At 39.5% G+C, this 23236-nt stretch overlaps 2 protein-coding genes across 2 annotated transcripts; both read right to left on the reverse strand.

Annotated features, from left to right (window-relative positions):
• Window positions 1-1985: 1985 nt before the first annotated feature.
• On the reverse strand, window positions 1986-2930 carry LOC127226216 (olfactory receptor 8S1). The gene has a single exon (XM_051190155.1). It carries the CDS (start codon window positions 2928-2930, stop codon window positions 1986-1988), a length of 945 nt encoding a protein of 314 aa, XP_051046112.1.
• An 18100-nt stretch (window positions 2931-21030) lies between these two features.
• On the reverse strand, window positions 21031-22006 carry LOC127225581 (olfactory receptor 8S1). Its single transcript, XM_051189076.1, has one exon. The coding sequence runs from the start codon at window positions 21994-21996 to the stop codon at window positions 21031-21033; it is 966 nt and encodes a 321-aa protein (XP_051045033.1). The 5' UTR covers window positions 21997-22006.
• Window positions 22007-23236: the final 1230 nt, after the last annotated feature.

Below are 23236 nucleotides of genomic sequence, written 5' to 3' on the forward strand. Positions count from 1 at the left end.
TAAAATAAGAAGATATATATATCTTTCTCCTGCCTTTGGTTCAGTGGAGTTGAACCTCTCTAGTCTGCCATAATAGCCTTTAAAGTCTTCCTGGCCTGTTTAACTCTGACACAACATTTCCCATGGTGATATAATTAGTGGGCAGATTGAGTTTTACCATGAGCACAAAGGCATGAGTTTAATAGTGTCTTGGATCATAGTATACCGTCATCACCATGGCTGTTTACTGCTTCTATTGTGATTTTGTTTCTAGGGATTCCTGACTGCTGTGGATGACTGCATTTTTAAGATAATAAAGAAGTGCTACAGAAACAAGAGTCAATTATACAGACAAGATGATGTGTTTATTTGCCCAGAAAACCCAAAGGAGTTTGTAAACAGGCAATAAGAACAAAAATAGGATTTTGAAAATGGATGTTCCTGTGCAGAAAAACGGAAGCTGCTCTACTTTAAGACAAAATTTATATACAAGAGTAAATGTTGTATTAAATAATAATTGTGATGCTAGTTACAAGAAAAGGCTGTTTTCAGATTCTAGAATGAAAACTTTTTCCTCAGAATATATCTCTTTGTTTGGTTTTGGTATCAGGATCTCATAGTTACTTGAGAATATTTCTGCTCATTTGTGTTTTAGAAGGTCTTACTTAAAATTTATATTATTGCTTCTGATAATTTTTTTAAAAAATTCACCATAAGGATGTGCACACTTAGGGTTTCTTTTATGAGAGGTTTTAAAGTACAAATTGAACTGTTCTGAGTCTACTTAAATGTGAAAATTAAAAACAAACATTTTCAGTACCAAATACTGGCAAGGATTTGGAGAGCAACTGGGATCTTCATATGCTGCTGGTGGGAACATGGAATTGTATAGACAGTATTCAAAGTAGCAAAGCAGTTTCTTACAAAGCTAAACATTACAGTCAATATGACCCTATAATTCCTCTTCTAGGTATTTACCCTAGCTATTATCTTCACAAACATTTCCACATCCATTCATAGATGTGAATCACAGATCAAATGAGTGTATCAGTATCACTATGCTGAAGGGAAGGAAGCAGACACAAACATCGACTTTACACTATGATTGCATCTGCATGAAATTCTATCAGAAGCTAAATTGTAGTCATGGAAGGTTGTTCTGTGATTGCCAAGGGCCAGAAGTCGAAAGGAAATATACTGACAAAAGGCCCATGGGAACTTTGTGTTAGGATAGAAATATTTTATACATGATTGTAGTAGTGATTTCTATTCTGTACCTGCAGTTCTCAAAAATGCCTTTATGAAACTCATCGCAATATACAATGATTGTATACTGATACCATTTTTAAAAATAAATAAATGGCCAAGCTGTATATTAAGGTTGGTGAGTTATATGCAAGTTATGCCTCAGAGATAGATGATTTAGAAGATGAGGCCAAGGCAGGCATCATTACAGCCACCTCAGATCCAAGAGGAGGAAAATGAGATGGGAAAGCTGCCAATACACCTAGAAAAGATTATAGGTTCAGGACACTGGATAGGCTGGGCCACTTTTAAATCAATGGACCACACTCCTGGGCCAGCATTGGACTGAAACAGAATGGCCAGCCCACTGGGTTCCATGCTCACCCCTAGTAAAAAGGTGATGACACTGAGACATACATAATGTAATGGGACAGTGGAATTCTACCCAAAGGAAAATGGGTTCTATTACCACAAGAAAATAGAAAGTATTTGGAGGGGGGACAAACTAAGAAATGTTCTCCTCAAGACAAAGTAATAAACAAGTATGTTTAAATTAATTTCATAACAGAAGAGTCGGATATTTTCAATGCTTTATCCCTGAACAGAATTAACCTTAAGGCCACCAAAGGAAGTGGCATTACTTAGACAATATCCCGGTGTTTCCACATAGCATCTGACTCTAATGGCATCCCTATTCAATCTTTCCATTTTGTGACCTCAGTTCTCTGAAGCATTTTCTTCACCTTGTGTCTTTGATCGACTTACTCAAAATGCTGGCAGCATTTTCCTAGCATTTTTCTGATAGCCGTTGTTACCTCCTTGTTCTTCAGGCTGTAGATGAGGGGGTTCAGCATGGGAGTAATGACACTGTACTGCAAAGAGAAGATTATTTCCATGGGAGAGCCCGAGGTGGGCATGGTATAGCGCAAGCAGGCTGACCCAAAGTACAAGATCACGATAGTGAGATGGGAGGAGCAGGTGGAGAAAGCCTTGCTTCTGCCCGTGGTAGAACGCATGCTCAGGACTGTGGAGAAAATACAACCATAGGAAGATAAAACCAGAAGAAAGGTTCCAGAAGCATGTATAACAAAAGACCAGAGCAAGACAGTGGCATTAGTAGACACGTCAGAGCATGAAAGAGGGAAGAGAGAAGGAATTTCACAGTTGTAGTTATATATGGTTCCATTGTCACAAAAGTCCAAATTCACAGCTAGGAGGGTATTAATGAGTGCGTTCAGTATGGCCAGGCTCCAAGATCCACACACAAGCCCCTCACAGAACCGATTGCTCATCATCTGACCATAGAGTAGAGGATGGCAAATGGCTGCATAACGGTCATAGGCCATGACTGCAAGAAGCAAGGCCTCAGTGCCTCCAATGGCAAACACAAAGAAGGCCTGGGCCAGACAACCCTTCACAGGGATGGTTTTTGTCTTAGCCATTAGATTTTCCAGCATCTTGGGCACAGAGACTGATGAATAAGAAATATCCACAAATGAGAGGTGGCCCAGAAAAAAGTACATCGGTGAATGGAGGTGAGCATCACCCATTATCACCAACAGAATCACAGAGTTCCCTGTCAGGGTCAGGACATAAATCACAAGGAAAATCACAAAGAGTGTGGCTTGTATCTGAGCATCAGAAGATAGTCCAAGAAGGAGGAACTCAGAGGCAACACTCAAGTTTCCTGTAGCTGTATAAAGCATCTTCCCTTGGAATTTGAAAAACAAAAGCAATGAAACAACAAAACCTCCTCTTCACGTGATGTCTTCTCTCATTACCCCAGAATCCAAATTTCATTGACTGCTGGTCCAGATGTGTTAACAACCTTGATATTTTAAATACCACACATTCTTACCCTCCTGACATAGGCTATTGGGCTTTTGTTGCTTTCGTATTTCTTTATGTCTTTGGTTCTCCTGAAGAAAATGGGGATGTAAAAAAGAACATGGACAAAGAGTAAAAACATGAGTAGACTGAAAAAAAAAATGGAAATTCTCAGTTTAGCTGAAGAGACACTGCAGTCATGGAAGGAGCCTAGTCAAATATGAAGAGAGATTTTAAAAATAATTGGATGGTGGTCATATCAACAGTGCTGCAACTGGGGTATAGTGGAAGTTTCTTTGGAAGAAAGATAATGAACTACAAGATCAACTATTGGCCTTCAGTGTCCTAAGGATACACTATTTAGAGGAAATTAATGTGAAAAAAATGAATAAGCAACACCTGGAAGAAAGCAGATAAAAGATATGTAGTTGTAATCATGGAGTTATAGTTTCTTATTATAATTTCCTCTTGCTCTGGTTGGCACTCAGATATTGATATCGAGCTCAGAGAAATTGCATAATTTCAGCATCATCCATGTTCCTCACACTTTTAACCAATAGAGGTTAAGATGCTGTATGAGGTCAGAGTTGGTTGGCTTCCATAGGACTTAGGCATTTTCTCTAGGTTCTATATAAGCAAAGAAAACAGTTGAAGAATGTTTTCCAGGAGTGGTTTAGTAACTCATGAGTAGTGGTTTGTCCACAATGCCTAGAGGGGGTTCTTGCTTTCCATCCTGAGATATGCCTTTCATCTCATGATGATAGGAGAAAGCACTTGGTAGATAATAACACCAATAAATCCTTCCTTCTGAGTACAGAGACCATGGTGCCTGGGAGTCAGGAAGGAAGCTACACTGTTGATGAAGTTTCAGACACTTCAGCAAAAAGAAGTGCCCCTTCCAAAGTTAGCCCCAACTGAAATCACCAGTGATGCCTTGCTTTATAGAAATATTTCTAATTTTAGAATTAAATTGAAGAAATAAAGCTCTTGCATGTGTGTGGTAGTTGCACACACCCATGCCCACACAGAGCCCAGAGGGGATGTAAATGTGTGCTCTGTCACTTTCTGCCCTGTTCCTTGAGATAAGGTTTCTCATTGAACCTAGAGTGAGACTAGTGGGCAGCAAGCCCCAGCTACACTCCTGTCTACCAGTTCTAGGGTTATAGTTGCCCCTGGCCACGTCTGTCGTTTTACATGAGTTCTGAGGATTAGAACTTAAGTCCTCACGTTTTTTGCAAAATTCTCTTTACCCAGGGGAAAAAAACACCTGTTTTTTTTTGTGGTGGTTTCATGTGAATATGCAAGGATATTTAATGACATTCTCAAAGGTCCTCACAGAGGGTTTTGTCTTTACTAGAAGGGTCCCAGAATGTCTAGAGAAATGGCTCAACAGTTAAAGATGCACACTGCTCTTGAAGATGACACAGTTCAGTTCCCAGCACCCACACTGGGCATCTCACTCCAGATAAGATACCTTCTTCCAGTCTCTGTGGACCCCTCACACATTTAATATATTCACACAGACACACATATACAGAACTCAAACTAAAAAAATATTTAATAGGGTTCCAGAAAACAAAATAATACTTTTACAATAAAATATCTTATTTTTTTCTTAGTGTTTGAAATCACTCTGGTTTTAGTCATTCTCTTCTACAGACTCTAGAGGAACCAAACTTGAGGAAGTATAATAAAATGAGATTAGTGGAAATTAAATGCTATGCATTTATTGGAAAATGCTCAAGGGATTTCTTAGGATAACTTATCCCAGAATTACACAAGAAATGAAAACCTCCTCACAGAAGAGATTCTAAAAGTTGTAATTGAATCTAGTAATGAAAGCACGGTCCAGAGAGCCAGTGCCTGTGTGGGAACCAGCGGGTTAACTGGAGACTTTGGGGTCAGTGTCTTCCCGGACCTCTGGAATCAAGACAGACTTCTGGCTTTAGAAGCTGGAGGGAAACTTGAGAATCGAAGGGAACTTAAGGTTGAAGGGCTCTGAAAATGACCTTCACTGCAGATTTTGCCCTGACAATGTCTGTCATGCCCATACTTACCTGTCTGGGAGCAGAGATGGCAGGTGGTTCTAATGATGAAGTGAACAGCTCTGGAGCTTGTAAAAGCGGCTTGTTGGATTAGGAGATGCAGAACAAGGTGATTAAATTATATCTTTTATATCTTCACGGCTCCCTAGCCTTGCCTTGGCAGCTCTGGCGTAGCTTCCTGAACGGTCTAGAAAATTCCCCGATGTTTTGACCCAGCGATGAGGCCAGAGAGGATCAGAACGGACGTAAAGTGGCGCTGGGGAGAAAGCATCAAAAATTATTTAAGTGTGTGTGTGTGTGTGTGTGTGTGTGTGTGTGTGTGTGTGTGTGTGTGTGTGTGTGTGTGTGTGTGTGTGTTAGTTATTTTCCCCAGATTTACAATGGGGATGACAATACCGCTTACAAAACTGTGAGGACTTAGCACTAAACAAGCCATGTCTGGTATTTCTAACCTGGTCTCCATTCTCATGTTAATTGTTCAATGTTCTCCACCAAGCTAAAGAGAATCAAGGAACCAGAAATAAGATGCGGTGAGGGCATAATTTACTCCAGGAGTGAAGCGAGCTGGGTAATTAGAGCTGTGGAAGGGGAAGAGGAGCAGAGTGAGTGAAGGAAACGTGCTGAAGGAGGGAGGGAGTACCAGCTCCAGGACAGGGCCAGGAGAATTCTGCCTGGTACCTTGATTTTGTATCCTGTGCCTGGATTGAGAGAGAGTTCAGTTAATCTGCCTTGAGGGCAAACAGGAACCCTTTTCACAACCATGCAAGTCCTGTAGCTGCTAATACTTTTTCATTCTAGAAATAAAGAGTCATATTTACAAGAATCATCTCTGTCAAAAATGGTCAGAATGGTCTGTGAACTCAGGCTTCTCCATGCCCTTAAAGAGACAAAATAGAAATCAAGGAGTTAAAAGTTCCCATCAGTTCGTTATTTAAGCAGCTTGCCTCCTATCACCCCACTCCCAGGCACACATTCACTCTCTCCATGTAGCTCCCACACAGTTCTCAGTGTCCGAGAGCAGTAGCAAGCATGGAGTTCTCATGGGTAACTGAGCACGGCAAGCAGCAGGTTTAAGTAATTGATGGATGGGTAGCTGAATCGGATCCCCAAAGACAGCTGGGTTGGCGCCATGTATTCCTTGAAGGCACAACCTAAATCCAAAACTGTCAACTCATTAACTTGTTATTTGTTTTAGTTTGACTTGATTTCAAGTTGGCATTTGATACTGTCTGTATTTATCAGGCACAGTATGCTTTGACACACATACGTACCACAATCAACTCAGAATCATTAGCGTGCCTGTCACCTCAAACATTATTTCTTTGTGGTATGTGCAAAATCTCTTCTAGTTATTTTGAAACACATAGTTCATTGTTGTTACTAATGGCACCCTATTGGAAAACAGACCACCACCAGAATACCTCCTCTTAGACCCCCCCTTACCCTCTACATCCCTCTCCCTCCCTCCACAGTCTGGGAACCCACTTTCTACTTTCCTTGAGATCAGCTTCCTTACAGAGACTCCACATAAGAGTGACAGCAGGCAGTGTCTGTCCATTCTGTGCTTGGCTTCTTTCCTTCAGAACAAGGATCTTCAGCTCCAAGGTCATCACACACATGGCAGGAGTTTACTCATCTTTGTTATACTGCACTTAAAAACTCTTCCCAGCTGTCGACTGACACAGGCTCACTCCATATCTGACCTAATAAGACTAATTCTGTATGGGCATGTAGAATCTGTTTATGTGCTCATTTCAGCTCCTCTGGGTAATATACCCTGTTGCTGGATCATGTGGTAGTTCTAGCTTTAGTTTTTAAAGGAATTTCCATAAGGTTGTAGTAGATGTTCATGCCCACCAACTGTATGTAAATGTCCCTTTTCTCCACATTCTCACCAGCACACATTAGTTCGTTTTTGTCTTACTCTATATCCTAGGCTAGTCTCAAATCATACTCTACCCACCTCTGCTTCTCAAGTGTTGGGATGACAAGCATGTGTCACCACCCCTGGCTTTGTTTGCCAAAAGTCCATTCTTGTTAAACTTAGGTTACATCTGTTTGGTGTTGGTTTGAATTTCCCTAATGACTGGTGATAGTAAGTATTTTATCACATAGTTGTTAACCATTTTGCATACTTCCTTTTGTACAGCATCTATTAAAGTCTTTAGCCCATGTTCAGCCACTTTTCTGCTTATCAGTTTTACTGTTGAGTTGTTAGTGTTCCTTGTACATTCTGGGTATTACCTCTCTGTCACCGCACCCCTGTAGGCTGTTTCTTTGTTCTGTTACTTCCTTTTTGCACAGAAACCTTTTACGTTTTATAAAGCTCCGTTTGTTTATTTTTGTTTTTATTTTCTGTGCTTCTGAAATCTAAAGTAAGTCCTTGCCCAGACCAATATCACAAATCATCTTCTCTGTATTTTATTCAAGCTGGTCTTGTGTGTAAGTATTTAGTCAGTATTGATTCGATTTTTGATGTAGTAGGGCATGAAGGTCTGTCTAGTTTACTTTAGTTTCCAGTTTTCCCAAGACCGTTTATTGAGTGGATTGCTCCTTCACAAGTAGATGTTCTTGGTGTCTTTGTCAAAACTCAGTTCAGAGGAGGGGAGGGATTCTATTCTGTTCCATTGTTCTGTGTCTGTTTTTATGCCACCGTCATTTTGTTTGCATACTATAGCTTTGCTCTATTGCCTGAAGATTGCTTTGGCAATTTGAGACCTTTTGAGGTTCCATTAAAAACCACAAGATTTTTTTCCTATTACTGAGTAAAGTCCTTGGTAGCATGAAGATTGCAGTGAGTCTACAAGTCCCTTGAGGTGCTATGAGCACTTGATGTTGAGCCTTCCAGTCCATTAATGCAGTAGGGCTTTTCCCTTGCTCTCCTCCTCACTAGTGTCTTTTGCTGTTTTATCATACTCCTTGTGAAGATATTTCTCTCTTTGGCTTTGGGCTGAACTTACGGCTAGGTGGGTTTTGACCATTACAAATACATGGTCTTCCTTTTTCAGACTACTCCTCTGAGTGTGTCTGATAGTGTGTCAAAACATACTACTGAATTTTATTATTCCTGTTTTAATTTTTGTTAAACGTTGGTTTTCATACATATATACCATGAATCTTGATCATGCCTACCCATCACTGCCTTCCTCCTACCCTCCCAAGCCACTGCATCATGTCTTCCTCCCAACTCCTTGTGTCCTACTTTGATAGGTTCTTTTTTTTTTTTTAGGTGCTTATGATTTTTTTTAACTCACTGAGCCCAGTTAGTGCTTCCCATAGACACATGTGTATGGGGTCTTATGTGGCTAGCCACAGCTGCTGTGAGGTCATTACGTAAATCAATCCATGTCCTGTCCAAAGGACAGCATTTCACAGTGCTCCTTACCATTCTCCAGCTCTTACATTCTTTCCATCCCTCTTCTGCGATGTCCCCTGAGCTTTGGTGAGGGTTTTAGAATGTTGCTGTAAATGCCCTATCCACTGCTGCATATTCATGGTCACTTATTGTCTTAGGGTTTCTCTTGCTGTTAAGAGAAACCATGACCATGACAACTCTTTTTTTTTAATTTTTAATATTTTTTCTTATTTTACATATTTATCCCAGTTCTATATACCTCCCATCCTCCCATACCTCCCCAAACTCCCACATCCCATCCCCTATCCACTGCCCAGGGAGGGTGAGCCCTTCAATGAGGGATCATCAAAGTCAGTCAAATCATTTGGGGTAGGGCCTAGGCCTTTCCCTGTGTCCCTAGACTAAGGGAGTATCCCCTCCATGGGGAGTGGACTCATAGACTTCCCAGGCCTCCTAACTGAGACCCACATTCAGGGGGCTGGGTGGTCTTATGTTGGTTTCCCAGGTATCAGCCTGGGGTCCAGGAGCTCCCCCTTGTTCAGATCAGCTGTTTCTGTATGTTTCTCCAGGATCATGGCAAGTCTTACAAAGGAAAACATTTAATTGGGGTGGCTTACAGTTTCAGAGGTTTAGTCCATTATCATCATGGTGGTACATGGCAGTGTGTAGGTAGACCTAGTGCTGAAGAAGGAGCAGAGAATTCTACACTTTGATCTACAGGCAACAGGAAGTGAACTGTGTCCCACAATGATCGAAGCTTGAGCAAAGGAAAACTTAAAGTCCACCTCCACAGTGACACACTTCCTCCGATAATGCCACACATACTCCAACTAAGTCATACCTCCTGTAGTGCTACTTATTTTCAGCACTTTGAGCAACGATGTGGGTAACACACACACACACACACACACACACACACATACACACACACACACACACACACACACACACACACACACACACTAAAAACCCAGAGACAGATATTGGGGTTCAAGCTTCAAGTTGAAGATCAGAAAAGCAAAGCAACCAAGCCACTAGATCTTACCTCTACCTCAGGCTGAAAGGGCTGATCCTGTCTCCACAAGCTCTCACCAAGCTTCAGACTGTTGTCTCTCCTCAACATGGATGGAGACTAATTCTCAGAATGCATCCTGAGATATTGAGCTTCTGTATTTTATATACCTCTCTAGGGCTGGGATTAAAGGTGTGAGCTCTGTTAATTTTTTAGACTGATTCACTCTCATGTAGCCCTGGGTGACCTTTAATCCTGAGTCCTGGGATTAAAGATGTGTGTCACCACTGCCTAGCTTCTATAGCTAACTAGTGTGGCTGGCTTTGTATTCTAATACTTAAGGCAATCTTTATTAAATCATAAATAATATATCACCACAGATGTATCTCTGAATTAATTACCTGCTCCCCACTGTAGTAAGCAGTATCCCTGACCAAAGATAGAGCAGCACAAATCTATGGGATATAAGCAACATTTAGAAGTCAGTTTGACAACAGGGATATTTATAAGAATAATATTTCTAAGTTCACCCCTAGACAAATGACATCCATAGCTATAATATAGTTCTGACTATGCTCATAGTACTATTAATTCCCTCATTAATTCCCTCCTATGGAGCAAATCTCAAATCCCATCAAGAGAGTCTTGGGTTATTTCCATAAATATCCTTGCCACTATTACACCAATGGGCATATCTTGCCTGGCAGAGGGATACTGTAGCATGTAGGGTCTAATACTGAATAATACACTGTTAATGTCTTTTCTTCCCTAGCAACCTCCATAGCACCTCCCAGAACAATGGATACTAATTAGGAGGGAGTGTTTCCTGACCTGTTCAAGGTTGATTTTTCTGTGTCATGCAGCCAAAATGTGTGGTGTCTTTAGCAATAGGTCTTACAAACTTGGTGGGCAACCAAGAGTAATAGCAATAGCCCGTACTGTTTGGGATGCCTTTGGGGCCTCTTATAGGAAGGTAATCCATGCCTGGCACTGGGAGTTTTGTTTGGTAACCTATGTCTTCTAGAAGCACCATTATTTACTAATGTGAGGTATTTTTGTTCAAACACTTTTAAAAAATTATATGTTAGTCAGCTTACAACCCAGTGTGGTCTCATAAGGCTTCTTCATGCCTTCTTGATTTTGGTTAATTAGTCCTCCCTCCTCTCCCAAACTTTCTGTCCCCATTCTTGCTTAAACTTTTAGCTCCCAGCATGACCCCTGGTTTTTTCATGTCACACATGTTCTACTATGCTGGCTTATTTTTATTTACTTGGGGTTACAAGGTCATATGTGGTGGCTTCTTTAGGTATACTTCATTTTGCTTAAGTCTTAGATTGCCCCCTCATTTCTTCATCCCCATCACCCCACTGTCTGCTTAAACCATTCTGTCTTCTGTATCTCCCTCTATCTTCAGTTCACCTATATTTTACTGTTCCCTAATGCTCTCCCCACCAATGGCCTTTTCTAGTTTCCTAGATTCCACATATAGTCCATGTTAAACATACAAAATAAAAGATTTGATGGTAGGACCCTCATCTGAGAAAAAACATGCAGTGTTTTTCTTTGGGGACCTTGGTGACCTCATTTGTATAATTTTTCCAGTCCTACCCATTTACTTTCAAATTTCATGGTTTTATTTTTCTTTAGAACTAAGCATTTTTTTCTTGTATACCACATTTTTTATTAGCCAACAAAAATATTGCATTAAGTATCACTATACCTGGCTTCAAATTAAACTGCAGAATCTTAAGTAATAGAAACAGTGTGTTACTGGCACACAGACGATTAATACAGATGTATTAATCAGTGGAATATGAGTAATGATCCAGATATAATGCCATTTAACTATAGTTACCTGATCTTTGACAATGATGCCAAAATATTCATTGGGGGAAAAAAAAGACAGCATCTTCAACCAATGGTTCTGGATATCAGCATGCTGAAAGGTGAAACTATATCCTTACTCTAATCTTGCAAGACACTCAACTCCAAATGGATTGAGGAGCTCACCATAAAACCTGATACTTTGAAACTTACTTCTAGAGGAAACATGAAGGAGCACACTCCATCTCATAGGCATGAGTAAGGACTTTCTAAATAGGATCAGGGAGTAAGATAACATCTAGTAAGTGGGATCTTGTGAAACTGAAATAAGGAAGGAAACTGCCAACTGAATGAAGAGTCAGCCCACAGAATGGGAGATAATCTTTTCCAGCTCTCAGGCAGAGAGTTAGTGTCTAGAATATACCAAGAAGTAAAACAAAATAAATGCCAAAAACAAACAAACAAACAAACAAACCAATTAAAATGGGTCATGGAACTGAGCAGAAGCAACTGGCTTCATCTTGTTTACTGAATTTTAATTTACCATTCATCCTAAGAGCTTTTTGTCAGAGCCCTTGGATTTTCCATATATACGATCATATCATCTGCATATAGAAAACTGGACTTCATCTGTTCCACATTATAATCTCTTCATTTCATTCTTTTCCCTAATTGTTCTGACCAAGACAGTCAATGCCATGTTGACTACCATGGTGTGAATGGAAACCATTGTTGTGTTCCTGATCCCAGAATAAAAGAGCTAACTTCTTTATTGTTGAATACAGTGCTTGCTGTTGGTTTGTTTTATTGTGTCATGTATATTTCTTTCATCTTATGGAGAGGTTTCATCATGAATGGGAATTAAATTTTATAAATGTTTTCCTGCACCTATCAAAATGATCCCATGGGCTTGGTCCTTTATTCTAATACTATGATGTGTGCTATTTCTTGACTTGTTCATGCTGCATTATTCATTAACTTCAAGGATGAAACCCATTTAACATGGATTCAAACTGATAGTACTTAGTTAATGACTTTTGCATATACATTTGCCAAAGATAATGGTCTGTGGTTTTATTTTTCATTGTGTTCTTGTCTGATATGCTCAGTGGCTTCATAGAAAAACTCAAAATATGAATTGAGAACATTTCTCTCCCTTCAAATTTTTAGGAAAATTTGAAAAGTTATTAGTTCCTAAAATGTTTAATATTATCTGGCACAAAACATATCTGGTCATTTTTCTTTGGTGAGAGACATTAATGGCTAGGTCTGTAAGGAGTAAGGGTTTTCCTCCAGCCACTGGTCTTGTCCTGCCAACGTGCCAGGCCCAATTAACACACAAAGTCTCTGTATTTGATATAATGCTGTTGGCCAGGTACTAGCTTCTTATCGGCTAGCTCTGTCTTAATTATTTACCCATTTCTATTAATCTCCACGTGGTCTTATCTTACCGGAGAGAGGCTGCCAGCGTTCCACTCTCTCCATCTTCCATCTTGACTCGTCCTTACTACTTCTTCTTTACTCCTCAACTCCTAGTCCCGCCTATCTTGCTTTCCTATTGGCCAACAGTGCTTTATTCATTAACCAGTATGAGAAACATTTACAGAATGACATCTCCCATCATTTCCTCTTTTCTGTCTAAAAATAAAAAGAGTTTTAACCTTAACATAGCAAAATATATCACACAACAGTTATCAAATAAGAATCACAGTTAACACTATTTAGTCCATTAAAATTTAGCAAGATTTAAGAAAATATTCCATCATCTATCCTATCTTTGTATGTCTAAAGTCTATGTAACTTATCTTTAATCCTAAGGAAAACTATAACCATAACTATCTGTCTTCAACTCCATCAAAGACCACAGAAGGATAATATATAAACTCTAGAAATGACAGAGACATCTTGCCTTGTCAGTCACCTGAAGTTCTTCTGTAATCTTCCATCTTCAGCCCATAGGCCATAGTGTGTCTAGAAGACTCTTCAGCAAAGTAGGCAACTTTAAATTGTCTTCTTGTATTGGCAATTTGTCTGTCAATTTTCTTTGTCTTGCAGACTGTCTGACAGACTCTTCCATGAAGCAGAAACTCTGTAGCTATGCCCATCTTGAATCAGCAGTCACTTTTCTGTGGGTCCTGCATGTCCAGTTTATACATCATAAAGTCAAACAGTCCAGACAAGAGCAGTATCTTGTCCAAATGGCTAGTTTTGCCATATTGGAAGTAATCTCCATAATGAGTTTCTTCAATGTCCATCTGCCTTTCTGACACAGGTGGTGTTGCCAGGAGCAATTGTGCCTCATTGTCACCAAAAATGCTAAACCATTTTAATTGCCATATTCTGCAGGTCTTTAAAAGGTTTGAAGAATTCCTATCTATCTCAAATACATCTCTGTGTATCTTGAAAAACCTAACTTACTTAACTCTAAGCTTTGACTATCATAGGTAGTTATCTATAATCTGTACTACATTATATATTACATTTCTAAATGAGGTTTATAAACACAATACCTAAACAAAAGCTGAAATATACATATCATAAAATTGACCTTAAATTATATCAATAAATGAAAATCCATTTCAAAACAAAGTATTCATATCTATACCATAAGTCCATTTTTACCTTTAAAAAGATATTGGTTGTGATCATTAACCATTTATAACCAAGTCCATTTAAATGAAAACAAACATTTATAAACAATATTTTGGGATTTGGGCATCGTTCTTTCCAAACTACTTCCTGCTGATGGGGGCGCTGTCATGGGGGAATCCTAAGAAGCCGCAGATATCCTGGCTGTAGTCTGCATGGCTGCCTTGTCCCAACTGTTTTGAATGTTGGATCACAAGGAACTCTGTTTCAGGGGGTCTGGCTTGATCAAACCACATTAATCTGGAAGGAATCCACAGCTTTTCATTTTCTGTGGAAACAAAAATAGAAATCCTTTTCCCCAGTAACTTGTCCTCAGACTTAAATTTTGGAGTCAAAACATTTTTAAAATATATAAATTGAATTAATTCAGCAGCATTTCTTTTACCAGTTGTTATTTCCTCAGCAGTCAAACAATTTAAAGACAACAGAATAGCATATAGCATTCATAATTTTTGTGTGCTTTCCATCTTTACGTGGCTTTTTTTATTACTCTTTTACTTCTATTTTTTCATTTTTTGAGACAGGGTTTCTCTGTGTAACTTTTATCTGTCCTGGAATTCACGCTGCATACCAGGTTTACTTTGCAATGACAGATATCTGCTTGCCTCTGTCTCCTAAGTGCTGGGATTAAACCCAGCTCCTCTCTGTCTATTTAAAACCATTTTATTCCTTTTCTCTCCCAAGCCTACAATATTTTAGAACACACTGTAAACCTTTAGTGGGTTTTTTTTTTTTAATGTGAATCTGTCTTTACTGTAAATCTTTATCTTTTTCTGGCCACGAGTCTTTTATCTGGTAAACAACAACATTGCTAAAATGAAAGTCATAGTTGTTTCTTCCGCGGTTTATCAAAGATGGCGGCAGCAGCAGCTATTTTACCGCCAGTACTGAGAGCTATGCTCACTGCCTTGGTCTGCGCTGCTATCCAGCAGCATGCTGCCGGCTTGGAGATGTGGTCATTGCCACTGCCAGCTCTCATACACACCAATAAATTGTTAGCAGAGTTTCTTAAAAAGCCTTGCGGTTTTTTGCCGCTTATGCTGAGTCAGGAAATTTCCCTTAAAGGAGACTCTCAAATACCTGCTTGTCTCTCGCAAAGCAGAGTCCAACCGAGAAAAATGCTGCTACCAAGAAACCTTGCTTGTCTCTGTTCTTTTGTTTCTAAAACCCTTTTTTAAGCTTTTGTTAAATTTTAAGTGGAAGTTCTTATTAGCCACGTGGGTTTTCCCGCCCCCCCCCCATGGTATTGTCCCATCACCTTGCCAGCCCCAAATAACACACCAAGACTCTGTATCAGATATAATGCTGTTGGCCAGGTACTAGTTTCTTATCGGCTAGCTCTGTCTTAAGTATTAATCCATTTCTGTTAATCTACATATTTTCACGTGCTTTCATCTTACCAGGAATGGGGCCTGCGTCTGGTCTCTTTAGACTCTCCATCTTGACTCTCCTTACTACTTCCTCTTTCCTCCTTGTCTCCTAGTCCTGCCTATCTAGCTTTCCTATTGGCCAACAGTGCTTTAGTCATTAACCAGTATGAGAAACATATTTACAGAATGACATCTCCCATCATAGGTCAATATTACTTTTGTTTTCTTTGTGATTCTCCTTGGTAAATCATGTGTCTAGGAAATAGGTTTTCCAGATTATTGCCATGAAATTCTTTCAAATATTATCATATGATTCTTCATACTTCTGCTGTGATATCTTTTTTACTTCTTATTTTGAGTCATTTTAAAGCTAAAGAGTTATCAATTTCTCTTTTTAAAAAACAATTCTTTATTCCAGTGATCTTTACATTGTTTTTGTTTATTTTTTTAATTTCATCATAATATAATTACATCATTTACCATCACTACTTGCATTAACCCCTTTTATATCTTCCCTACCAATGCATCTCCACCCTCTTTCAAATTCATGACCACTTATTCTTTAATTATTATTGTTACATACATGTGAATAGATTCATAAATGTATCCTCCTGAGTCTGTTTCTTATATGTATATGTTTTAGAACTGAACATTTACTATTAGTCTATTTTATTTATGCTCTGGCATTATTTATTCCTGCTGACTAATTTTGGATTTGGTTCATTAATAGTTTTACCTTAGTATTGTTTTTCCCTAAAGTTATTTTAAGTATCTCTTATTTCTTAAGTGGCATTTATTGTTACAGATTTTGCCTTTAGGTATGATTTTTGTTGTTGTTTGGTTGTTTGTTTATTTCTGTGATTCCATGCTTTAGTAGATTGTGTTTCCATTGTAATTTGTAATCCTCTTTTCTTTTCTTTTACCCCCCTCCCTTTTGGAACTCACTCTGTAGCCCAGGCTGGCCTCGAACCCACAGAGATCTGCCTGCCTCTGCCTCCCCAGTGTTAGGATTAAGTGTGTGCCACCACTGCCTGCCCTTTTATTTTCTTAAATGATCCATTAATTATGAGAAGCAGGGCATTCTTTTTCTATTTATATTTGAAATTCCATGGTTCCTCCTTTTGTAACTTCTTATTTTATTCCATTTGGTAGAAAAATACTTGTTTTTTTATTGTTAAGGCTTATTTTATATCTCAGCATCTGGTATGTCCTGGAGAATGTGTATATGCTGTCAGTATTTTCTGGAATTGGGGGTCATCTGGTCTAGTGCTCAGGATATTGCTGATGTTTGCTGGATTTCTATCAAGATAGGTTATGACTGAAGGGTGTTGGTGCCTCTACCATTACTATGTTACCAATTGTTCTAGTCAAGTGTCTGTTGCTGTGATAAACCAACTTAGGGAGGAAACAGTTTACTTGATGTACAGGCCACACTCTGACATTGAGGGAAGTCAGGGCAGGAACTCGGGTGGGAACCAGTAGGCAGGAACAGAGGAACAGTGCTGTTCACTGGCTTCCTCTCTGGGCCCATGTTCAGTTCTTTCCTTATAACTCCCAGGAACACCTGTCAAAGACTTGCACTGCTCATTGTGGCCTGGAATTAACTAAGAAAACACCCCCACAGTCCAATCAGATGGAGACATTGTCTCAATTGAGTTTACTTTTCCTAGCTGTATGTGAATTATTGTTTTCTCAAGGTCTCTTTGCTTTATTTATACAAGTACTCCAATATTTAGTATACACACACAATTATTACATGTTCTTGTTATGTTAACTGTTTTATCATTATACCAATGGCTTCTTTGTTACTTTTTAAAGGGTTTACATTGTCCCTTCACTCATTCTGTCTGTCCTGTCCCAGCTGCCTCCCTGTCATCTCATAGACCCCAGGAGATGAGCCGGTTTTTTTTTTTCTGCCACACCCCTCTCTCAAGATGTTTCTGCTTCCTGAGAAAAATGGAGAAGCTAATCAAGAGGTTAAATGTTGCAAACTAAAAGCCTCAATAAATATTTTCTTCATTAAGTTTGTTTTCTCAGGTGCTTTGTCACAGAACTGAAACATTAATATACACATGAAATTGATACCAGTGAGTGGATGCTGTGGGCTGACTATGTGCTTTAGAATACACTGAACTCTGATCCAGGAAATGAATGGAAGATGCAGTCTGACTGTGGCTTCAGAAGACACTGAACTCTGATCCAGGATGTGAGTGGATGCTGCGGGCTGACGGTGTGCTTCAGAAGATGCTGAGCTTTAGAGCTTCAGGTTGGGAAAAGCTCAGAATGCTGTGAATGGAGTATGATGTGATTCTTTCCTGGGTTTTGTCTTTTTTATTAATTAAATTTGTTGTTTGGTGATTTCATTCATGTATGCATTATGCTCTGATGACTTTCCAACCTCTCTTCTCTCCTACTCACTCCAACCAAACTGCCCTACTATTCCTGGGGAGATGTGAAGAAACATCTACTGACACCAACTAAGGATGACAGACCAAAGTTGGGATACCACCGAAGTCCAAGTCGGTGAACCAACAAGAAATATAGATGAGAGGTCACTTACAAGAGCAGAAATAACTCAAAGATAGCTTGCTGTATTACCAAAAACATCTACTCACACCAGATAAGGAACAAATGACAGACCAAAACAGGATGCCACCAAAGTCCAACTTATAGGCAGTCCAAGCTTATGTAAGGATTTCTCTCAGTATGCCTTACTGATTATAAATGCTTGGCAAGGGAGGAGCTTAATGAACCTGGTCAGTTTTAGGGACTTCCTGAACCTGTTGTATTGTTTGCTTCCTGACTTAATAAGTGAGCTTCTCTGTAGAATGAAATGTTGTATCTCTATTTACAACTTCCTTTAGAAGAAGGATTTAATCTCAAAGGAAACCATTATACAACAGTATCCCTGAACAATTTACAGGAGTCTCCTCTCTCAAGCAATTACTACTGCTTATATAACCTTCTGAGGGCTGTTGTGAATCTTGCAACATTCTGAGCCTTGTAAGATTTATTAGCCCCACTCTTTCCTTAATGAGAGAATGCAGGTAAGAGGAAGAGACAGAGGAGGTTGCTCTGGGGCTGGGCAGGTTTATTTCTGAATAAACATCTTTTGCTCTCACCCTCCCCAAGGTGAGAGAGAGCAAGAGTGCAAGCTGCTCTTACATGTAGTGTTTTACTGGGCTCAGGAGGGAGTTACTTGGAGCCTGTGGATTTTCTGGAAGAAGCAGGAATGGTATTTGTGGTTTTGACATCAGGAAACTGAAAGTGTTGGTCACAGGAAAGAGGGTTTTTCAGGACAAAATGGGGCCCACTTTCTAGATGAGGGCGCTTTTGATTGTTCAGTTGCAACAAGAACAAAGAGGAGTTAAGCAAGAAAGTTCAGGTATCAACTGTAAAATGACATTATTGTAGTATATGCAAGAAACTTGCTGAGAGGGGCTGGCCTTAAGTGTTACTAACACACAGTAAATATGTGAGTTCATGTTAATGTTAAAAATCTTAAAGCCTATACAATTTTTAATCATCATCTATCCTAAACAAAGCTGGAAAAGGATATGTTTGACAAGAAGGGCCTATGTAATGCTACAATGTGCAATTTTATTTAGGGCTATAAATAATATTGGAATAAATTAAAAGACATAAGTTGTGACAATATTGAGAAGATTTATTATCACTACTAGTCCAAATTGCATTTTTAAATTTGATGCTACATCAATAGTAAACATAAGATTGTTTTTCTATGTGGTATAATGAAGATGCTGGCAATCACAGGGAAGGAGGGGGAATGATAGTAGTGGGGGATAACGTGGAAAGAAACCCACTTCCCGAATGCTCAAGCCATCAACACAATGTTTGAGCAGAGATAGTGTGTTGACAAAACTTAAAGTGTCATGATCTTTATCTCAGATATGACAATGCAGCTTGGTTGTTATTTTAATCCAATTATGTAAGAATGATCTTTGTAAAAGGTTTCTGTCAGGTGTTTCCAACCATTAAACACAGCACAGTTAACAGTATGCCTCACAGCAAGAACAAACACAAACTTTAAATGATTATAAATAGAAATGAAAATTAAGTTCAAGAATGATACTAGGGAACCCCTGAAAATGAGAGACAAAGAAAATCTTTACCTAGATAGAGAGTTAATGTTGAAGAAAAATAAATTGTATGACAGTATAAAACCCAAGACCTTTTACATGGTCAAGGATCCTATAAATATCCCCTTACCCTAGAGACACCGGGAGAGGGCCTAGGCCCTACCCCAAAGGATTTGACAGACTTTAATGATCCCTCATTGACGGCCTCACCCTCCCTGGGGAGTCGATGGGGGATGGGATGGGGGGGTCTGTGGGGGTCATGGGAGGATGGGAGGGAGAGGAAACTGGAATCGATGTGTAAAACAAGAAAAAAAAATAAATTAAAATAAGGATCCTATAAATAAAGATGAACAAATCACAGAAATGAAGAAAAACTTGCTGCTTGAAATATAAGCAGCAATTAATATACTTGAAAAGAAAACTACTATAATACTTATTTTTAAAAAATAGCAAATTAAATTTAAAAATGGCCCGCGGATATGATCTACTAATGTAACAAATGCAAATGTTTAATTAATATGCATACAGATATTACCATTTTCTCATGGTTGGAGGGATGCAAATCGGTAATTTAAAAATGTGGTATCACCATTATGCTAGAGGCTCGTTGAGAATTAAAGGAGCTCTTACTTTGTTGATGAGATACGAGGTGCTATGGTGCAAAGACTAATTAAAATTTAAAATGAATATGCAGTTCATAATCTTATTTCTGGGAGTCAATCCAAGAGAAATAAAAACATTCCACTTTCGTGGTATATGCTAAAAATGTTTATCACAACCTTGTTGTCTTTTAAGACTGAAGGCTAAGGGAGCTCAAATGGAGGAATTGTTTGAGAAGTTATGGCACAGTCACAAGATGAAGTTTTAGATTTATAAAAAACCCCACAAACTTTCAATCAATTAGAGCTAAGTCATTGGCCATGTATGTGACTATATTTTCTAAATAGAGGTGGATAGTCTCCTATATGCATATGTATTTACATACACACATGTACAGATATTTGGCTATAAACTAAGAAAGATATCTACTCTATGGTTAGCACAGGAGTGCTCAGAGGAGAAGAGATAGGTAAAGATATGATAAGGATGGCAAGCCAAGAAAAAAAAAAAACCACCAAAAAAATATATCACATGGTATGAATCCACTCAAATACAGGTAAAAGTGTGTCTCTATAAATGACATACATTTGTTTAAATTGGTTTTAAAAGACAAACCACTACACCCAAACTAAATTTATTCTTCTAGCTGAGAAAAATAAAAGACAGAATTGTCAACCCCTACTGGACTCCGGGGTCACCCCCACCTTATGATGTTCATCTAATTCTCAAGCGTCAGATTTCCTGAAAACTTGGGATATAATTTGTTTTTTAACTTGAAGTAGTGAGCTGCCAATAGCAATAGCTATTTATGCCAATAAGAAAAACATTTCCATAAGATGATCTCCTGGAAAAGAGGGTCCGCTGGTCCAGTTGTCCTTCTCTGTATGTGACTCATCATCCTAAGAGTTCTCTGTTCTTCACAAATATTCCTAAAAGGGCAGGATGCATGTCCCCAGTGGCACCTTCCACCACTGACAACCAAATCTCTCTTTCAAGTCTGATCACATGTCACCACAATTCCATGTCAAAGATGCTTTCTGATCGTTCTTCTCACAGCTGCCTTCACCTCCTTGTTCTTCAGGCTGTAGATGAGGGGGTTCAGCATGGGAGTGATCAGACTGTATTGCAAAGAGAAGACCATTTCCACAGGGGACCCTGAAGATGGCAACAGATAGCTGATGAAACCTGAGCCATAGAACAAGATCACAGTGGTGAGATGGGACACGCAGGTGGAGAAGGCTTTGCTTCTGCCTGTGGTGGAGTTGACCCTCAGGACAGTGGAGACAATGCGGGCATAGGAGCAGACAATCATAACAAGGGTTCCAAAGAAGTGCATGACCGAGGAGCACAGCAGGAGTATGAAGTTGGTGGAGGTATCAGAGCAGGACAGAGGGAAGAGAGAAGACAGCTCACAGCTGAAGTGAGGAATAGTTTGGTCCTCACAGAAATCTAAACCGACAGCCAGAAGGATATTGAGGAGAGCATCAACAAAGGCTAGACCCCAGGAGATCCATACCAGCCCCACACAGAGCTGGTTGCTCATCACCTGGCTATAGAGCAAAGGTGAGCTGATGGCAATATATCGGTCATAGGCCATCGCAGCAAGTAGACAGGCCTCAGTGCCACCAGTGGCAAAGACAAAAAAGGCCTGAACCAAGCAACTTTCAACAAGGATGGTTTTGTCCTCAGAAAGTAGGTTCTCCAGCATCTTGGGGGCTGTGACAGATGAGTGACACAGGTCTAGGAAAGACAGTTGTCTCAAGAAGAAATACATAGGGGTGTGAAGGTGCGAGTCAGCTGCAATCACGAGCAGCATCAAGGAGTTTCCCACCAGAGTGAGGAGATAAACCAGAAGGAACACAGCAAAGAGTATAGGCCAAACATAGGGGTTGGTGGATAGTCCAAGGAGAACAAATTCTCGGACAGCACTGTGGTTTCTCATCGCTGTACAGAAAAAAAGAACAAAGAAAAACAAAAAAACAAGATCCATTAAGACCCTCAATGCCCCTTGGCTACCCCAGATTGAAATCTTATCATAAATCTCTGCTTACCTATTTAAAAATGATCTCCCTGACCATTACTACACCATCATTAATCATCAACATTATCTTTATTATGATGCCTTTTTCTGAGCTCAGTGTTATCTCACTACTGAGAGAGATTCACGTGAGAAATGTTTCTGACCAGAGATAGAGAAAAATCCCAAGAGTGAATTAATTACCTGAGAGATAAAGAGAAAGATTTAAGCAGATGCATGTACACTGTGTAGTCTACAAACATTAGAAGGAAAAGTCAGGAGTGCTGGACTAGGCACACGAAAACCACAATCCTAATTCATTGCTTCTGTTTCACTTTAAATGACATCTTTGCTTGTGTCTGTGCACATGTGCGCTAACGTGTTCACTTGCCCACCAGAAATTAAAAAGGCATGGAGAGCAATAAAAATTAAGCATAAACTGTGGGAATACAGCCAAAATGAAACTTCAGCAATGCCAGGAAACAGCAAGACCTCCAAGAATCTAGAGGCTTTGCAGCATGAACCTTGTATAGAAATGTTGTGTGTAATAAACCTTTCATCCTGCAGGGTGCTTCCTTGAAGTCGTTTAGAGAGTCTCAGGGGGAAACCTTTAAGAAATAAAATCAAAGTTTCTATTTTTGTTGTGCCTAATGCCCGAAATATCATCCATCACTGATTTGTGCAAGCTATAGGTCAAATTTAAAACAAACAATTACCGAATACAACATGAAAGGCTTTCTTTTAGATCCAAGCACTACTATAGGGATGAAGGGCGAAGTTAATTAACTCTTACCCAAGAGAAAAATAACTCGTGTGACTCTTCTTTTCTTGGAACCAAATAAAAGGCATTATGCATAGTAACTGGCCCTCAGTGTCTATCCTTGATGGGAAGAAAAGAGAGACAAACGGGGGGGGGGGCACACACAAGCCAATCTGTATAAACAAGTATGAGCTTCCAAACAGTTTGAAGTCCCTATGCTAACAGGCACTTGGCACAAGCAGAAGGAAGAAGAGCAAAGGGCACAGAAGCTGAATGAAACCCACTTTGATGGGACCTGATTTTGCCCCAGTTCCCTCCTCTTTCTCCTTCTCCAATTAGATACGCTATGGTGTTGGTCAAGGGAGGTGCCTTGTTTGGTTAGTGGGAGGCTTCAACACCCCACTCTCACCCCTTGGTTGGGTTTTAGAAAGCAGCAAAAGCTCAGTAAGTTTA

This window comes from Phodopus roborovskii, unplaced genomic scaffold (genome assembly GCF_943737965.1).
Source record: "Phodopus roborovskii unplaced genomic scaffold, PHOROB, whole genome shotgun sequence".
Taxonomy (NCBI): Eukaryota; Metazoa; Chordata; class Mammalia; order Rodentia; family Cricetidae; genus Phodopus; species Phodopus roborovskii.

Coding starts and splice junctions, on each gene's coding strand:
- LOC127226216 (XM_051190155.1), bottom strand. CDS start 2,930: ATGCTTTATACAGCTACAGGAAACTTGAGTGTTGCCTCTGAGTTCCTC.
- LOC127225581 (XM_051189076.1), bottom strand. CDS start 21,996: ATGGATCTTGTTTTTTTGTTTTTCTTTGTTCTTTTTTTCTGTACAGCG.